The sequence below is a fragment of the Mirounga leonina genome, unplaced genomic scaffold, assembly GCF_011800145.1.
Source record: "Mirounga leonina isolate KUSES-001 unplaced genomic scaffold, KU_Mleo_1.0 Mir_126, whole genome shotgun sequence".
NCBI lineage: Eukaryota > Metazoa > Chordata > Mammalia > Carnivora > Phocidae > Mirounga > Mirounga leonina.
Genome location: NW_023270314.1, coordinates 14,961,168 through 14,980,915, shown reverse-complemented (window position 1 = coordinate 14,980,915; position 19,748 = coordinate 14,961,168). Strand labels below are relative to the sequence as shown.

Genomic DNA, 19,748 nt, shown 5'->3' with positions numbered 1-19,748 from the left:
AACACTTGTATTTTGTTTTCTGGTTTCTGATTCTTAATGCTACTTTTCATAAGTTTATCTTTTTTTTTTTTAACCTTCTATTCGTTCAGTTTATGTAGTCTCTTCCCCTACTCACAGCTTCTCCCATCATTTTGGGGGGGAAGTGGTGTAGGAAACTTCACTCTGATCTGCTTCTCCTCTTTCTAAAATTCTTGTTCCATTTTGAATTCACATGGCTTGTCCTCTCTGGACTGAATTGCAACAATGTGGTTTGTCTGATGAAGAATCTGTTAGATGCCCTAGGTATCTCATAGACGTTCTCAGACAAAACCGTAGGCTCAACCTACTTGCTTGGCCTTTTTTTTTTTTTTTTTTTTTTGGTCTGTTGGTCCGTAATTCTTACTCCAGTATTTAGGATTCTTCTTCTTTTTCTTTTCTTTCTTTCTTTCTTTTTTTAAATTGTGATATGGATCATGCTATGCAGTGAATTAGACCTCATATTTGGGTAAGGGATTATAAATGTGTTGGGAGCCATAATTTACCACCTCTTTATACTACCCTGTAGTTTTTCCACATGTCCCGTGACTTCTTCAGGTAATAATACTTTAGTAAAATTTTGCTGAGAAAGTTAAGATTGATTCAGTACTGATCACTTTTCAGAGAAAGAGTGCAGTCAGGTCCTTCTAAAAGAACTGCTGTGTAAGAAACCTAGCACACTGCCTCATCTTTAAGTTAACAGCACAGAAAACGAGCAAGGGTGGTGGAGATTCTTTGGTGCCTTCCGTTAGGATTCCTGCTTGTGGAGGAAATAGGTTGCCCTGTTACATTCTGATTTTTGTTGTAACCGTATTTGTTTGCTTTTCCTATTCTACCCGCTGAATTGCGGAATTATATTCTAATTAACTCTTTCAAAGAGGGTCTTTATCTTAAATCTGTCCACTTTAGTATCTCCCCCCCCCCCCACTAGCTATGGCAATTTTCTAACAATTTGCAGTTATAAAGAGTTTTTTTAAGTTTTATTTACACTTTTCAGCTAGTGATAAAATATGTCGAGTCTGTCCCAGTTTCACTGACTACTATGAATAATTGTTTGACAGCTTCTCCCTAATTGTCCAACCCCAGCCTGCTAAGCAGTGCTTTGTCAAGAGTTTAAATTCAGAGCAAAGAGGTAAGAGTTGCATGGTTTAAGCTGTAGTTCAGAGAAGTAAGCCCCTCCTGGTAATACTTGGGGAATTCTTCCTTCTTTAGATCAAAATTCTACATCTGCAGCAAATGGGAGACCAATAAATCACTTAACTTTGGAAATCATCTTTAAGGAAACCATGAGATCCCTGAGTTTACGCGAGTTGGAGTCTATTTTTGCCTGTTGCTATTACTAGCTGGAATCTACGGTGGAGTCCCTTAAGTTTGTTTTAGATCGTTATTAATTTGTTCTAAGGCAGCCAAATCAGCAGAAAGGTAAATATCCACCCATACACGGTATTTTTCAAAAGTTAAGCAGATTTTGGTAAAACCCCAAACCTTATTAATCTTTTGCAGATGACAACTCATATATTGCTGATGATTAAAGATACCCATGTGTTACAATAGGGCTTCAGACTCACAGCCCATCTCTCTTATTCTTGATCTTTCAGTAAAATCGTAATGCTAAACTGGTGACTTCACAATCATTTCCTTGGCAAAAGATTAATATCACAAGCACAGAGGAAAAGAGGCCTACTTACACACAAGTGTCTTCAATAACAGTGGGAGAAAACGGGATGCTAGTGGCAGAGTAAATTGCTTTTCTTCTTAAACTCTTTTCTCCTTCTCATCCTGCCCCATGTGCCCAAGTGTAAAAGGCCCTGCTTTGAAACTGCTTCATCTTGTAGATCAAACACTTAAGAGCAAATGACAATAATAAAGCCCCAAACGTCCTAGAAATAGCTGGGAGAAAACCCTCTAGGACAGTTGGAAATACATCAGTGCGGAAATATGTAACTGTGTTGAATGCACTATTTGTGTTTCCTGTGCCCACGATTGAGAACTGCAGTCAGATTTTAAGGAATTATGTTAAATTTGATGTTCAATCACTTTTTGGGGACGGGGGGTGTCTTTTCCCTTGGTCCTCTGTAGGATCCCCAGTTGCCAACTTCTCTGCGTGGGAGGCTTAGGTGATAAAGGATTCCTCTGGGAACTTTAAGATTTCCTTTTGAACAATTATCTCATGCTTTTTTCAGAAGGAGAGCTAGAATATTCAGCTGTAGTTCGTATCTTATCTGTGCAATAAATGCGTAACCATTTTCAAACCACTTTCAAAATGCACACCAAAGATTTTACCCTGAAATAAATCATCAACAGCAGGGCTCAGAGATTTCTTCGTCGGGCAGCCGGTTTGTTTCAGTTACAAGCAGCTGTGCTGCAATCCCAAACCACTGCCGGTTGGATGGGGCCGGGGAGGCAAAGCTCACAGGCGGCTACAGAAACAATGCATCGCTGACAACTTCCATTCATCATCCCAGCCTTCGGCCGGGGGTAGAAGCCCGAAAGAATGGGGTCCATGTGCGCTCCCCTCAGGCAGGAACCTTCAGGACCTGTGCACTTTTCAAAGAAACTGGGTAATAGACGTTTATGGGAGACTGGGTGTACCTGGGAGGAAGCAGAAATGGCGCTTCGTGGTTCGGCTTCCTGCAGACAGATGGCTTTGCAGCTTGGCGGGCGTTGGAGTGGGCATGTATGTGGCGGCATAGATATAAATGAACACCTGACTACGTTTTGAAATGGCGCTCGTCCCTCAGTTGTCGGAGCCTGGGGTGAATCTTCCAGAACACCTTGTGGCAAGGATGCTGAAGCGATCAGTCTCATTTGTAGGGGACTCGTGCCTTTTCTGAGGATTTCCCTACCCCATCCCCAACCCATAGAGTTGTCTGCCAATGATTTTTGTTGCCTCTTCCTAACTGTAAGTCCTCTTCTTCGTCCCCCTCCCTTTTCCTTTCGGATTAGGGACATCTAGAATCTGTGTTTTTCTTTCCGTGTAAGCAAAACACCAGTTCCAGATTTTGCAAACGAAACTGCAGACCAATAACCAACACGGCTCAACAGATTACATTACTCTAAGTTGCATTTGTTCAAGATGATTTGGGAAATGAAGACCATATAAATACTCCTAAGTAGCTTCAAGTATATCCTTACTGTGTCTTATTTTTGGAGTAAGGTAAACAGAACCATTTTCTAGATATGCCCAAGAGATGATTAATAAAGGTAACGTCCAGATAGCCGTATTCTCTCATTAAAACACAAAACCAGAAAACCTATCTGAGGCTTTTAACGTGCAAGGTCCACCACTCAGATGCCAAGTGATCAAAGTGCCAGAGCTGCACGTGAGATCGATAATTGTGCGCACACACTGGTCACCGAGAGCCCCAGTTCCTGTCGGCCTGTGCGCTGTTTTGGCAGGCAGCAGTAGGTGTTTTCCTGCGTCCGTTGGGTAAGCATATGTATTTTTACTGGTGCATCTTAGCTGCTGATGCCTGAAAATTTGGCCTCAGTTGTTTATAGAAAGGAAAAGCAATCTGAGCTGTCAGCCTTGATATTACCTAAACCTGCATAGAATGTGGTAAAATAGTGCAAGATTTGTTTTTTAGGCCTGTTTCATATTTTCCAGGCAATAGATCAAATCAGTTCAGGGTTCATTTTTAGTTCTTTAATAAGCTGACACAGTATGTTGGCAGTAAAATAAGAATGCACTTTTAACATGGAAGTGCCATATAGTGAGAGTTGCTATTTGTGCTATTTATTAATAACTAGAGAACCCCTGGGAATTGAGTGTAGCACTTAGGATAGGGAAACTGAGATTCTAGTTCTTTCCATTGTAATGAGCACAGTCCTTCACTTCTCTCTCATCATCTCCATTTGGTTCATTAGACCAATTTGCATGTCAGTTCCTCCTCTCTTTCCCTGTACTTTCTGAGGGTTTTGTACACCAAACAAGCACAGTGAGAGGAATTAATAAATCATCTATACACCTTTTCTCTCATGTTCTTCCCTAAATCTTGACTCTTCCATCTGCTCGAAATGCTCCTCTGATACCCACTCCTTCCCTTCCTTTGGCTTCTTATTCCAGAGTCACCCCAGGAGAATAGCCCCTCATCATCGATGATACCTGCAGTATCAGCCCCCAACCCTGACACTTCATATCACTTCCTCTTTTTTTCCTTCCCCTTAGCATTTATTCCCACCTACCATACTAGAGAGTCAACTTATTTCTCTGCGTGTTAGCTGTCTCTCCCACTAATGTAAGCTCCATGAGTCCAGGGATTGTTGCCTGTGTCTCTAGAGTCTGAGACAATGCCTGGCGTGTAGCAGGTGCTCCCTAACTACTTGTTACATGAATGAATGGAAGTCATTTGCCCCAGGCTTTGGTTTCTCTGTGACATGACGAATGATGTGGTTTCACAACCTATTGGCATATGATGCACTGATGTCTCCATCGCCCTCACTCCTGTCCCTGCTCAGAAAGGGTGCACGACAGCTAAGTGTGACATACCCTGTTGTCGCCTGGGGTCCTACCCTACCTTTCCTTGTAAGCAGTGCAGGGTTTTATGCACTGAGCCAGCCTTTCTGGAGAAATGATCCCTGGGCTGGATTTCTCTTGAACATCATCATAGCCAACCATCCCTCCTTCTGCTTCTGCCTGGATTCTGGGCCTCTTCTCTTTCCCAAGTTTTCCGGATAGGCAGGAGCACGGATCTGAGCTTATTCCTTACCCCACGGAATGCAGTTCACTTGGGTAGAGACCCCAGCGGCTCTGCACCTGCTGGACGCCAGAATGAAGGGACAGTGCGGGCCAGCGACAGTGATCCTTGCCACACCTGCAGGCCTGGTGACCGTGACCAAATCTGTAGAGCCTTGCCATTGCTCTGCCAGGCTCCGGGAACATCCAGGGCTGGTCTGGTGTTAAGTTTTACTGCCCATGAAAGCAAACGTCACCTCCGTCATGGCCAGTGGAACAGTATCTTTTATGGTGGACTTCTGCATTTCTGAAACCCACCCATCCGAAGCCCAAAGTAATGTGGGGAGGGGCGGGGGAGAGGTTTTATTCTGCCATGTTTCATACAAGGGCAGATCAGGGGTCAACTCAACTCATAAAATTCCTGCAGTCATTTTTCAGCTGGCCGAGAGACTTCATAGATAAAAAAATACAGTGGCTCCTAAATGATTTCTGATACGCACAGTTCTAGTGTTTTTTCAGTCTCAGCATGTGGTGCGGAGCCTGCCAGAAACCATCTTTGCGGCTATTGACAGGCGGATTAGAAATCATCCATGATAGTTTCCATCGTTTCTCTACAGGCTGCTCATCCATTTAAACGGCTGCGTGTGAGTTCCTCTCAAAGCCTGCTTTGTACGCATTCTCCCTTAACGTTTTCGCTCTTCTCTTTCAGTGCGGCGCCCACCTTGGGCACATTTTCGACGACGGCCCTCGTCCCACCGGCAAAAGATACTGCATAAACTCGGCTTCCTTGTCCTTCACGCCAGCAGACGGCAGTGGTGCCCAGGGGGGCAGTGGGGTGGGCAGCCCGGCCCCCGCGGACAAAGCGGAGCTGTAGGGTCGTGGAGAGCGGGGGAAGCAAGTGTACTTATCGCGCAGCTTGTTAAAAAAAAAAAATACTCAGAATTGTCTTAGATATATTTTTTCAAAAAATATAAGGGCAGTTTTGTGCTATCGATATTTTTCTTCTTTTGCTTAGACAGAGGCCCCGGCCATCAATGTATTTTGCTATCGACTAGATCCGGAACCGCTTATACCTTCAGCGAGTGGAGATAGTTTGGTGAACCTCTTTCCCAGGCCACTTGAGTACCATTTGGCATTATTTTCTTTGAGCACATGGCTTCTTTTGAGATTTCTCCCACTTTGCTTACGAGGCAGAGGGTGCTCGGTGTTCCCACCAGAGACCCCTCTGTGGTGGAGAGAGCAGAGCACCAAGCGCAGGGCACCAGACCTTCGAGTCATGTGGCCCTGAGGCATTTGTGTAGGCCTACCTGAGACGGGGGCGGACGGATGCCTGATGAGACCGCTCAGCTCTGTGGAAAGTCTGAGCTACGGTCGTTTATTCGCACTAAAAGGGTGTGAAGGTCTGAAGTCTTTCCTTATGTTAAATCGTTGCCAGATCTGGTGGGGGGGGGACGGTTTACACTGAGTGTTGTGGCAGAGAAGTAAACATTACCTCACGGTTAGGCCTTTGTTTTATTTTATTTTCCATTGAAAACATTGGAGTATAAAACAACTATAAAATGCTGGGCCCCGTTTTGTCCAAAGTCCACAAAGAAGAACACTTGCCATTGCTTTTTCGAAGTCTGTCCCTCCACACCTAATACCAGCTGCAGCTGGGAGGGCATTTTGGTAAGTCCCACTGTGTAAAATAAAATACTGGGGACAACACACCTCGTCAAGGCAGCAGAAATAAGAGAGAGTGGAGAGGACCAAGGAGGAAGTCCTGGGTATTAAAATACCCAGTGCTGAGCAGAGAAGCCGACAAGATACTCCAAGTAACAGAGCCCAAACCTGGGGATCTTGTGCATAGAGGTTCAGGTGACCTCTGGAAGGATGCTTGGGGTTAAAGTAGAAAGAACCAGGAGCTCAAGTCTCACCCTGCTGTGTGACAGGGGACAAGCCATTTAGCCTCTCCATGCCTACTCTTCATATAAAAACTGGGACCTACATTATTTGTAAAATAATAGACACTCTCAGGGCAAATTTACAATATTGCTGTACCATTGAGATCGGTGTTGTAAAATTAAACTGATCTGGTTCTAATTGCCTCAGAGGCTGAAGCCCAAGCATTTGAAATGGAAAGAAGTGGAGAGAAGGTTGACTTAGCTGATTGGTATGGAAACAGTTGGGCCAAGAGCCAGAAATTTTTCTTTGTAGCAATATGGCTGGTTTTACTCTGAGAAGCTCTGCTCCGTTTTGCTGTGTAACATTTAGCTTGCCCGAGTGGATGGCATTGTGCGCGATAAGGTTTCCACAGGTGTGAACAGTGGCGATTTAAGACGATATTGCCATAACCAGGTTTGAGGGTGCAGTTTATGATGGATAGATTCTGTGTTTGTAGCCTTGAATGCTAATCCTGAAATGTAGTTTTTAAAAAATATTACTTCTGTAAATCTTTGAAAGTTTATGAAAACTGACATCTTTCCTTGTAAGCACCAAGACAAAAATAAGAAAGAGGGACACTTGACAGTTTTACAATGAGAAACAATGAGAAGTTAAAATGCAAAGTAACAAATCAAAGTGGCAGTGTGGTCATGTCCACATTCTTCCACGTGTCTACACACGCTTCCTGGCGAGGCCCTGCCTGATATTCTGGTGACTTCCTTGTCACGTATGCTCTAGCTTCACGGTGCCAGGTAAGTCATGCTCTTCCTTCCTCGGCTCCCAGCTGTTTCACCTCAGGCCCTGGGTCCCTCTGGAACTGAGATGTAAAATTTAAGACCGTGGAAGCCTCAGGACCCAGACCATCCCGACCTCACAGAGGGAAGCCCATCATTTCCCAGAGACTCAAGGATCCCATGTGGGGTTGGCTAAAGAAGGGGGTCTCCCGGGACTTCCCTGCCCCACACAGAACTTCTCACTTTGGGCCACACAGCACTTCTCACATTGCTCCAGCTACACATAGTAGCCTGCCCCAGGTTTCTGCTGGACACGAGCCACCGTGTCGAGGTGGACAAGGAAGATAAACAAGGGGCTTCTTCCCTCTCCTCAGAGATTCTGGACTCTCATTGTTCTCTCGTTTTTATTATCGGGCTTAACATTTCCCTCAAAAAACTCCTTTTCTAATCCTTTGTCTTTGTTTCAAGGAAAGCCAGCGTCTCTCCTACCACATTTTCCAGCATCAACTTTAAGAAAAATGCAACATCCCTCGAAAAAAAAAAACCAAACAAACAAAAAAACAAAAAAAAAGTGGGGTATATGCATGTGGTTTAATTCCAGATGGCCTTTGAGTTTAAGTGGTATCAACTTTCAGTATATTTCTGTCTTATGTTAAAGAAATATATTACTAAGACGTTGGTTATGTCAGCTGTCGAGCACTAGATTTATTTTTGCAGGATATGGAGTGCAATGAACTACGTCAATATGGCAAGGTGTATGTCATCTGTGGGGGCTGCGCCATTTAACATAGGAAATGCACGAGGCTTTCCCTCTCTGCACTCAGCCCTTCCTGTACCATTAGGAGATGCAGGTTTCTGCTGGTGTGTGAAAAGGACATCCGCAGAGTCATGCAGAATGGATCTGAAGAAAGCAGCAGTACATACTGTGTAAGAGAACATTTCTATGTGTTTAAACTCTTCACTTCTTAGATGCATTGAAATACTTAATGCAAATGACATAGCAATTTAAAAGCCTTTCCATGTTAATTGAATTGAAATGCCTTGCTTTAAATGTGGACTGCCATGAAAGAGATTATCATTTGTTCTGAAGGTCAGATATTTTTGTCTTAGATAGCTTTGTAATAGTTTTTCTCCAAACAACTCCAAACTTTTGAAAAATGTCATGAGATTTTCATTAAAAGAACCCTTTTCCTATGTTTATTGTATACAGAAATTATGCAATAAAATTTCTTTATAAAAATGTGTTCTGCTTCCTGAAGACTCCTGTTATTTTTAGCACAGACACAAGGACCATCCACTGGAGTTTGCCACTATGCTCTGTCAGCCTCCTCCCAGCTGATATGTGTGTAGTCTGCACAGAGGGCCTTTTATCTGATGTGGCCTTTGCATGGAGGGGCTCTCATAGCGTCGAGTCCAACTCTCCATCCCTCGGGCCCCAGCAAAGGCCTCCAGGAATCTGAAAGATTGGAGGAAAGGGCAACATTCCCAGAGTTACTCAACCTTCCCCTCAGCACAATCTTCAGCAGCTTGCGTACGTTTTAGGGCTTCAGATGTGGACTTTGGGGAGCTCCAGTGTGGTAACTCCGTGGATAAAAATGTAGGAATGATACCATGCTGATTCCTTCGGCCTCAGTTAAATAATATGACAGGAAACTTCCAGTGTGGCCAAGGATTGGTCTCTAGGGAAATATGGTAGGCATTCCCCAGGGCTCACAGATGAAATCCCCTTGAAGAGTCATCTGCACTGACGAGTTTCAGTGTAGTATTATTGGTTGATGAAATCTTTCATTTAAATGTTTCGGTTTGTTGTGTTGACTTTGGTTCTTTCGTGGAGGAAAAGTGAGGTGAAGAGGTGGTGAAGACTTTGCTTTTCAGCCAATTCTTTAAGTCCTATTCCTGGGATCCTGGCGTCCATGGACCAGCAATGTCACACAGTGTACCTTAGACTTAGAACAGCGCTTCGTAAAGTGTGGTCCCCAGGCTGCAGTGTCCATAGTGCCCGGAAACTTGCTACAAATACACATTCTCAGGCTTCCTCCCAGACTCACTGCAATAAAAATTCTGGGGTGGAACCTCAGCGATATGTGTTTTAGCAAGCCCTCTGTGGGATTATGGTGCTTGTTCTAGTTTGCGAACCATTGCCTCGGAACTTTTAGTGAGGAAAACGTCAGTTAGTCTGAATTTTTTTTTTTTTTAAATTTTATTTATTTATTTGACAGAGAGAGAAACAGCGAGAGAGGGAACACAAGCAGGGGCGAGTGGGAGAGGAGAAGCAGGCTTCCCGCCAAGCAGGGAGCCCGATGTGGGGCTCGATCCCAGGACCCTGGGATCATGACCTAAGCCGAAGGCAGACACTTAACGACTGAACCACCCAGGCGCCCCAGTTAGTCTGAATTTTAAAAGCATTTCTTTATGACTCAAAATTGCCTTGTTTTGGGGCGCCTGGGTGGCTCAGTTGGTTAAGCGACTGCCTTCAGCTCAGGTCATGATCCTGGAGTCGCGGGATCGAGTCCCGCATCGGGCTCCCTGCTCGGCAGGGAGTCTGCTTCTCCCTCTGACCCTCCTCCCTCTCATGCTCTCTGTCTCTCATTCTCTCTCTCTCAAATAAATAAATAAAATCTAAAAAAAAAAATACCTTGTTTTGTCATCAGTGGTTGTCTTTCGACAGAGATGAGTCAAAAGGTTTTCCCCAGGCTTCATGCCTCTCAGCTGGTCCTATCCTTCGCTGCCCATTTGTCTTGTTCTGGAGCACCAGCGTGTCCTCATCAACCAGCACCACCTTCACTCCGGTTTGCCTTTCTGGGTTGAACCCGGGCTGCTCACCCGTGCCTCTCTAGAACTGCAGGATATCCGTGGCCGGGCTCAGCTCAGCAAATCCAAGAACTAGGGAACAGGTCTCAGTGCAGAAATTGACATATGACCTTTCCTATCTCTTCTGTTTCTTTGTACCTGTACCTTCCATCATCATCAACATGGGTTGTTGTTTTTTTTTAAAACATCAAGAGATTTTTACGAAGGGACCATGTATTCGAATTGTGGCATTATTTGGTCAGAAAACGGCTGTCATTACCCGGATCTTAACAATGAAATGAATTCTAAGAGATGCTGGCATACAAGAAAGGTTGAATTAAAACTTGTCCTTGGGGACAGGTTTACAAGTACCCGTACTGACTTCTGATTAAAGTTTATTGAGCATTACAGAAATGATAGAAATGTTACCATTTTGAAGTGGGACCTGAAAAAGTGCCATGTGCCACAGAAGAATATTCTAGCAATCCACTTCCCACCCACTTGCTCCCAGAGGCTGGCCTCATCCTGGACCAACCTGGAAAAGGACTGGCCAACCTGGAAAAGGACTGGCCAGACAATGACCAGAGGTTCTGGACCAAGTAGCTGCCATGTGAGTCGAGGACTTTCACAGAACCATCACAGGTGAAGGCCAGAATGACCTGAGTGAGATCTGGGAACGAAATCAGATCGTCAGGCCCACAGGACACTTTCCCAATTTTCGGGCTGGCTGCAGAACCACACTAACTTGTCAGATTACGGATGCCGGGAACCTCATTCTTATTTCAAGCTTTGCACTTTCCCTCCCTGCAGTGTCCACCACTCCACTCCCAGCAAATGAACTCCCACGTTATCATCCAGGCTGGGCAGGAACCCGACAGATTTTCAGGAATGAACGGCAGGGAAGTCCTCCTGTAGGGACCAAGTGCTTACTTCAGCATTGTACCTACAGGGTGGGGTGTAGAAAGCTGTAGAAGTAGCTAGAAAGCAAAGTAAGGCAGAGTGTCTGTATTCGCACAGGAGAGAGTCCTTAAGAGTTAAGGTGTGGTTGCCTGACGCTTTATTCCCAAGGCCCTCAGCCTCACCATGGGATTTCTTTTTACCTTGATGATACTGTGTATTAAGTCATCTCTGTAAGTCAGGCACTCGATCCGTTTTCTTTAATATGAGGTAGGTAGTCTTATCCCCACTTAACAGATGGTGGAGCTAAAGCTCAGAACCGTTAAGCCAAGTTAAAAGCTGGTACATCACCAGACTGAAATCCAAGTTCATTCAAAGGCTTCCTACTTAGCACTACACTGCCCCCCAGGTAGGAGACCGGCTATTTGGCTACAGTTCAGCGGCAGGTTTTACACAGGCAGAAAAAGGTGATTATATCGTTTCTTATTTCAAATTAATTGCAATTTACCCTTCCAAAATATAATCTGCAGTATGAATGCTTTATTTCAGACAAGGCTTAATTAATCATCGTACACCTTGGTTGTTTTTTTTTTTTATACTTCACTGATGGAGAGTTTACTTTTTTTCCCTAAGGGCTAACATTAATATTCCTAATGATTTCTAACTACCACAGAGACAGACAACACATACACACACACAATAAGCCACATTCTGGATCCAAGTAGAAAAAAAGGAAGAAGAGAGGTGATGCTAAAGATGCACTTGATCAAAACATCCCATTTCTGGCACAGCTGATCCAGTTAACCTCTCATCTAGAAAGATGTACAGCCCTGGGCGGGGGCATGGAGATGGGGTGTCCTTACCCTTCTCACTAAGTCAGTGAGGTTTAGCAATCAGAGACTGAAGAGGCGGGGACAGATTCCTGAGGGCTCTTACAACACCCAGAGCAGGTCTGCAGGGCATATGATGGACCTATCCCAGGAACTGATGGAATAAAGAGGTTTGTTTCTGTTTGATTACAATTCATGACAGATTGATAACTGCAAAGGCATTCAAACTTGGTATTTCGTCCCCCCCTTCTCTTTAACACTACAGCTTGGAAGGCCAGTCAGGCATCTGGTGTTTGTTAGATGGCTGCGTTGCATCATCCTTATGATTGCTGGGGAACATCTTCTAGCATTCGAGCGATCGGAGGGAAGACCACGGGGCACAAAATGGCCTCATCCGGTTTACATCTTCATTACTGCGCTTCTCACATACCTGCTTACATCTGGAAAAAATCTCCAGGTAAACCTCTTGGGCTCTTTCTCTAAAGAGTAACTGTAATTATTAGGGTTATACCCAAATTCAGCTTAGAATAGGTATGTGGCTGAACTTCAGCCAAAATCCTGTGCCGGTCTAAAAGAAGATTTCTTGCTTTTTTTTTTTTTTTAACTTCTAGTTACATAGGAGGGGCCTTTGCCCCACACATGGCAAGTGGGGTTCCTGGTTCTCTATACCCAAAGCTTCTATTTATGCCCTTAGGGAAAAGGCAAGGAGACTTTAGGGAAAAAACTTAAAGATCTCCTCAAATCTCTAACTGACTCTTTCCTCAGGACCAAGTCCCAGAATTCTAACCTGTATTACAGGTCATATCAACTTTCACAAATGCCAAGTCTTTTCCCCACTAGGTACTATCACAAACCTTACCTTGCCAAGTAAGAACATCAAAAAAATTTTTTCTACTTCTTCTATTTCCTGCTTATCTCACTTGGACAGGGTTCGTCCATTCAATGCACACTTATTGAGCCCTTCATGGGCGAGGCAGGGGACACCACAAACGGAGTAAGACTGGGTGCCTGCAGTTAGTTGGGAAATAGACACACAGCTAATTATACGGAGTGTTGCGTAGGGCACACATTAGCGGGGACGAAGCAAGAGCTCGGCTGGGAGAAGGATAAATTGTGCCCCAGGAAAGGGGGTTAGCAGAGAGGGAGGCCGAGTCAGGGAAGCCTTCATTTGGAGAGGAGACAGAACACATTTTTTGAAGAGTCTGTGACATTTCACACAGAAGAGAAGAAAATGAGATCGTCCAGAGAAATGGACGATCACTTAGCTGCCTCCACTCTCGGATGTGGTGCAAACAGGCTGCGGCAGGAAGTACAGAGACCTTTGGCAATCTGGCTACCACCCACCCGTCCCAGCTTCATCTCTCACCTCCCCTCCCTCACCCACCCCCAGCCATTCCGACTTCTGCCACATTTTCCAGGGGCACATACTTTCTGCCTAAAATGTCCTTCCTGCCTTTTCTGAGGGGTAGACTCGAATCATCTTTCAAATCCAGGCATCGCTTGCACGAAGTACATTGCCCGTTTCCTTTCCGCCCCCAGCACAAATGGACTTCCATTATCATTTGTCTATGCCTTGCTTCTAGAGTTCATGGCACTGATTAATTGTTTCCCTCACCAGATTTGGAGTTCCTCTCGAGGACAGATGCTTTGAATAAATCGTCTTAGTAGATGGAACAAAGCTAGAATCAGGTCTAAACAAAACAGATGGTGAAATTCATTTCCACTCTTCTCTCATTTTCTCTGTCCTGCCCCATCATTTCATTTAACACCCACCTAGATTTGCCCTATGGACTATGCCCATGTCCCAAGCCTCTTTCCCCTTTATGATCCTTCTAGGAGCTTAATCTGGGAGATAACTACTGCCTACTCACTCCCAGTGTTTATTAGAGGCTAGACTCTTAAAATTCATGATCTCATTTGATCTTCTGGGTTAAGAGAGAAGTCACATACTGAAGGCTGAAGGTGGGTTTTTGTTTTGTTTTTTGTTTTTGCCTATTCCTTTTTAAAAATATGTTTACCGATATTTAAAAATCAGGAGATCCCACATAAAAACCCATTTCCAGATTCTTTTGATAGAAGTGAAATCTGGCAAGTCTGGGTAGCTATCTGATGGTGCCAAGTAGTAGCTGAGTACCTGAGGTGTTGACACTCTGGCTTTGCTATGAGCCTCACGGCTTCCTGTGGACTCGCATTTAACTTCATATGTGTGCTGTCTTCTTGTTTCTTATAATAGACAAATATTTCTGGTATCATTGTCTCTACCAAATAGGAAAATAAAATATAGAGTTTGGAGGCCACATGACTTCTTTTTAAACCTACCTATGTCCTGTAGGTGTTTGGTTGATGACCCCTGAGGTAGGCAATACTATTATCTTTATTTTACAGATAAGAAAGGTTAAATAACTTCACCCTGATAACATATATAGGAAAAAAACAGGGCAAAGACAGGCCATTTAACTCTAAACCCCTTGCGTTTCAGTGGAGACTTTTTGGTCCTGCAGCTCCCCAAATAGGAAATTCTTGCGCAGGTATATCTAGTGTGGCACTTACTTTTAAATTATGTACATTCATCACTATAGTAATATAGTATGCACGTTCTAAAATATACACAAAGATGGAAAATTTTAAAAAATGGAGTAAAAAATTCAAAACGTAAATTTAAAAATCATTTAAATGTTACTTTAATGGTACCAAAAATATTTTTGCTTTTACTAAAATACATAATATTTTTAGTGAAATTGGTGTGAATTTAATACATTATTAATGTTTTAAATTTTAGGTTTAACGGTTTGGTGAAGCAGTGTTTGAAGGTTTGGATCTAAATTCAATTTGTTTTAAATACTTGCTTCGGTGGTTGACATCACTGAAAACTACATACCACAATGACATCCCTATGAAAGCCCCACCATGGGCTCACTGATGGATCAGGATACTCATTTTTTTACATCCCAACCACTGGTATACAAAGGTATCTGTGGAATTTTGGTTAGTAGATCTTCATATTCCCAGATATCAATAAGGTATTATTGCAAATTATTCAGATATTTAAAAAATTATTTAGCAAATGTGAAAAATCCATTGAACAGGGTTGAAAACAGATTTTAAAATTCAGATCTTAAGTTTTTAAAGCATTCAGATGTAAAATATTCTTTAAGGTAAGACACCTTTTTGTCAATACACGTCACATAAAAAATGGAAATAGTTCCAAATACCCATTTTCAAAATGCTCCCTCCAAAACTTGAGTTTTTTTAAAAGGCAGTTATGCATTTTGAGATGTCACTTTTGCCTGAAAGGAAGGGATTGAGTATATTATTTAAAGATAATGGTTGGATAGCGTACTTCTAACAGATACTTGTCATCACAGAAAATGTTGGGAAAACTTGGAACTTAAAAAAAAAAAAAGCCTTAGCTTTAAGACTGATAATCCTTCCATGAAATAGCTAGCAAGTATAAAATATTGTCATAGCTATTATCTATCTCCCTGCAAGGTATTATAAAGATTGATCCCATTTCCATGTCTTATTTTTACAAAATTAACCACACCAGTGACATACTGGAGCACTTCCGGCTTCAGTCCCTTAGTGAGAGGGCTTGTTCATGCATAAATTAGTGCAGGGGATGACTTTCATGTGCAGAGGTCTTTCTGTAACCTTCTCGTGGAATCCATTCTTCTCCCTAATACCCTCGTCAAAGCAGCTGTGGCATCAGTGGTTTGCCATGGACCACGTTTATTGAATCAGTTATTTCCACCTTCCCTTTATGGGCTGACATGCACACAAAAGTAGTTCTTCATTGTTGAAACAAAGTCTAGCAAATACCGTAAGCTGAGACATGATAAAAAAAAAATCTATACTTTAATACAACTTCGAAGAAAATCTCTACACGATGTAATTTGTTTTGTTTCTTGGTTCTTCGCATCTTCAGCATGCTTTCTCTGCATCTTCCGATGGCATTTACTTTCTGTAAATACATTTTAGTTTGTTACCATCTTCTTTTCATATTACTTTAGATACTTTCATCAGGGCAAGAAAACCAATTGGCATGTGGTCTTTCATAGTTTATGAAACATGAATCACTAAGTGTATTGAAAGTTGATAAAGTAGCATGTTGAGTATTATGTGATGCTAAACATCACTAAAAAATTGAAAGGTTGTTTTCACGTTCTGAGCACTTGGTAACTAAATGTTGAGCTCACCATGATGGTCTCATTATTACCTGCTAATAATTCATGGTACAATATACACTTAGAGTAGGTGCTTTGTTAAAAACAGTGGATGTGCACTGATATTTCATGTACTCAGCCTAATCACTTCACATTTTTAGCTGACTCTTTGAGGGGTCTGATGATCATGGCTTATACCTCGTAAGTGGCTGACGCTTGAATTAGAAGCGGCATCTCTGTCATTTACTTGTGACTCGTTTAGACTTACATTTTTATTAGCTTCAGTCTGCACTTTAGCTGTGAAAATCATCTTTAGACCCTTGTTGGTACTCTGAGGGTTCATTTCCTTAACTATAGATTGTCCATAAACCTTGAGCAGGCACATAAGCAGGTGCCTCTAGGTAATACCTCTAGGAGGTGAGCATCTCCCACTTTCGCCCGGACACTGCGTGTGACATCGGACCCGTGAACCCAGTGAGGGCTCCAATGTCAGTGTGTAGATTAGACACAAGTAATCCTTACTTTGCATGATTGTGTGAGACCATAAAAATGACGAGGTAAGCTGAAACCATGCAAAATGACCTTAATTATCAACTGGGAAATTCCAGTTGTTCTGTGATTCTTAAAAATTTTGGTTAAAACACTGAAAGCTCTCTTACAGTCTGTTGTAAATGTATTGGGAAATGAAAAAAAAATCTAAAGCACTTATTTAGTATGCTATAGTTTAAAACATTACAAATATTGAGAATGAAAGTGTTTTATTTCCCTGTAAAAAAGTAGTTTGAATAGCACTTGGCTTCTTCTCATTGTTTGAGACTCAGAGAGCATTTTTCCTATACAATGGTGACAAAAGTCCTATGCCACTTGTCCACGGTCAGCTGGGGGCTGTTCTGACAGGGCCACCGCTGGGACGACTGGGTTCTCCTCTCTCTGTCCCTCACACCCCTCCACCTGGCTGGCCTATGCATGTTCTCGTGCTGTTGGCAGGGATTAGGAGAGAGTGAAGAAGTGTGCAAGTACTCCTCATACCTCTGCTTGTCTCATTTGTTACTGTCCCTGTGGCATTAAGCAGGCTACATGACCATACCTGGAACCAGTGTAGGCAAGCCCTATCAGAAGGGATGGATAGAGGAAGATATGACAAATTAGAGCCATTAATGGAGTCAGTCAAGTCTAGTAGGGAGCACCGTAAGTCTTGGCCATCCTGTTTCCCAGCCACCATCTTAAGAAAGTTCCTTAATACCTCTGAACCTCAATTATTTTATGGTGACTTCGCCTGTGATATATTTCTTAAAATATGTTCTAAACTAAAAAAAATATACACACAAATTTAAAAAGCACAACAATGCTAAAAGACATAATAAACCAGAGATCTTGGCCCTTCTTCCCATTCTATCATATTCCCCAGGCTTGGTCGCTTTTAATCCTTCTTCTTGTCTCTGCTGACATCTTATCCATGTTTTGAAATAAAATTACATGTTTCCATCTATTGATTCATTACTTTCAGACATTATCTATTAACTTATTATTTTAACTCTCTTAAATCCCTCATTTCTCTCCCCTCATCCATCTAACATAGTTATATTACAATTTTTGGTTATATCCACATTTAGGGTCTTCATTATTATAACAATGAGAATAATTGTTTACTGTTGAGCCAAGTTAGAATAGTATTATTACATTTTTTTTTTCTGTACAACTTCTGATTTTCCTTGGATTTCATCACTGTCTCATGTTTTCACTTGTTTGTTTATTCATTTATTTCATTGACCCTCTAGTGAAGCCTTTCCACATCTTCCAACAGCTTTGTAAAATAACTTTTCAAAACAATTTTCCACTTTCTCAAATATGTCAGATAATATATTAGCTACATCTTATTCTTAGGAGTATCCACAGCAAAGACCAGTGTGCTTGCGTGCACCCACACACACCTCTAAAATTCTCTGTTCCAGTTTGGACGGCTTGCTCTCTAGACCTTCTGCACTCCTGATGGCCTAGATCCTTATTCCGTCATCATCCTGAGGATACCCTTTACCTTTTTCCTGTGTTGATTCCATTGTTACTGGATCCCTTCATTTACATCCTCATTTCATTAGGGCAGATCTTTAGTTTCCAATGAAAGGGCATGCCCAATGTTAAACTTTTGAGACTTGGTATGCTTGAAAATATTCTGCTCGCACACTTTATTAATCTTTTGGCAGTCTAGAATTCCAAGGTGAAAATCATTTTCCCTTCAAATTTGGAGGCACTGTTTTATTGACTTCTCTTTTCTAGGGTTGCTGTTGAGATATCCAATGGAGGTTCCAGTCCTTTGGATGTGAACTCTTTGTCTCTAGTGTTTGGAAATGATCTATACCACAGGGAGGTCTTTTGCCATTTGTTTTGATGGGAACTTCGTGAGGTTTTTGTTGTTGTTGGTGGTGTTTATTAAGTAGGCTCTACACCCAGTGTGGGGCTTGAACTCACAACCCTGAGATCAAGCGTCACATGCTCTACTGACTGAGCCAACCAGGCTCCCCTTGGTGAGTATTTTCAATCTATAGATGTGTGTCCTTGCATTCTGAGAAATTTCCTCAATATTCCTTTGCTCATATACTTTGTTTTATTTGTTCTTTGTGTAATTTTTATTAGTTAAATATTACACTTCTTGGATTAAATTCTGTTTTCCATCACTGCATCCTTTTGTTCTCTTCTCTAGGAAATTTTCTCATATTTTTTTACAACCACTTTACTGAATTTTTTTCTACTTCCCCTATCTATATATTTTCTCCATTTTCAAGAGCGCTTATCCTCTGGTTGCTCTTTTTATAAGCATCCTTTTCTTGTTAAAAAAGCAGTATCTTATTTCTCTAGGAAAGTAAATAATTTTAAAATATTTTACTTCTACTCTCTGCATGTGTTTCTTTGAGTTCCTTTTCTGTTTGTCTTGGCCTCTGTCTTCTACAAGGAGATTTGCCTCAAGATCTTGCTCGTCCTTGGCTGTCCAGCTCCAGTAACAAGTGAGACACTGAACTGCTGATTGTGCCTCAGTGGAGTTTGCTGCCTGATGAGTATGATGGTAGAAGGACTGAGTTGTTCTTATTTCCTATGGGGCCTCAGATGTCTGCTTGTTTTCACTTGACAGTGTATAAACTGGTACAACAACTTCGGAAAATTTGGTGTACAGACTGTGACTTACAGTGGTTAAACTCAGCTGATTTTCTGACTTGACGATGGTGTAAAAGTGATATGCATTCAGTAGAAACCGTGCTTCATGTTTTGAATTTTGATCTTTTCCCGGGCTAGCAAAAGCCGAGGCTCCCAGTCGACCAGTGATCACAAGGGTAAACAACCGATGCCCATCCAACCATTCTGTTTTACACTTTTAGCACAGTATTCAATAATTACATGAGATATTCAATATTTCTTTATTATAAAATAGGCTTTGTGTTAGGTAATTCTGCCCAACTGTAGGCTAAGGTAAGTGTTCCGAGCACATTTAAGATGGACTAGCTGGGGGTGCCTAGGTGGCTCAGTTGGTTAAGCGACTGCCTTCGACTCAGGTCATGATCCTGGAGTCCCGGGATCGAGTCCCGCATTGGGCTCCCTGCTCGGCGGGGAGTCTGCTTCTCCCTCTGACCCTCCTCCCTCTTATGCTCTCTGTCTCTCATTCTCTCTGTCTCAAATAAATAAATAAAATCTTAAAGAAAAAAATTAAAAAAAAAAAAAGATGGACTAGCTG

The 19,748-nt window shown here is 42.4% G+C and overlaps 1 protein-coding gene and 1 long non-coding RNA gene across 4 annotated transcripts in view; both read left to right on the top strand.

The window, feature by feature from the left end:
• Positions 1 to 8,489, top strand: part of MSRB3 (methionine sulfoxide reductase B3) — a 178,899-nt gene extending 170,410 nt beyond the window's left edge. For 2 of the 3 annotated variants that reach the window (XM_035002217.1, XM_035002216.1), the window contains one exon: positions 5,400 to 5,637. In XM_035002217.1, the coding sequence (XP_034858108.1) occupies positions 5,400 to 5,564 (165 nt within the window). In that variant the 3' untranslated portion in view covers positions 5,565 to 5,637. Of the gene's footprint in view, positions 1 to 5,399 lie in introns of all 3 variants that reach the window. The other variant, XM_035002215.1, reaches the window with a different exon arrangement.
• Positions 8,490 to 9,979: 1,490 nt separating this feature from the next.
• LOC118008613 lies at positions 9,980 to 19,538 on the top strand. The gene is made up of 2 exons (XR_004678727.1): positions 9,980 to 12,321; positions 18,302 to 19,538. It is a non-coding gene; the product is annotated as an uncharacterized LOC118008613 (long non-coding RNA).
• Positions 19,539 to 19,748: the final 210 nt, after the last annotated feature.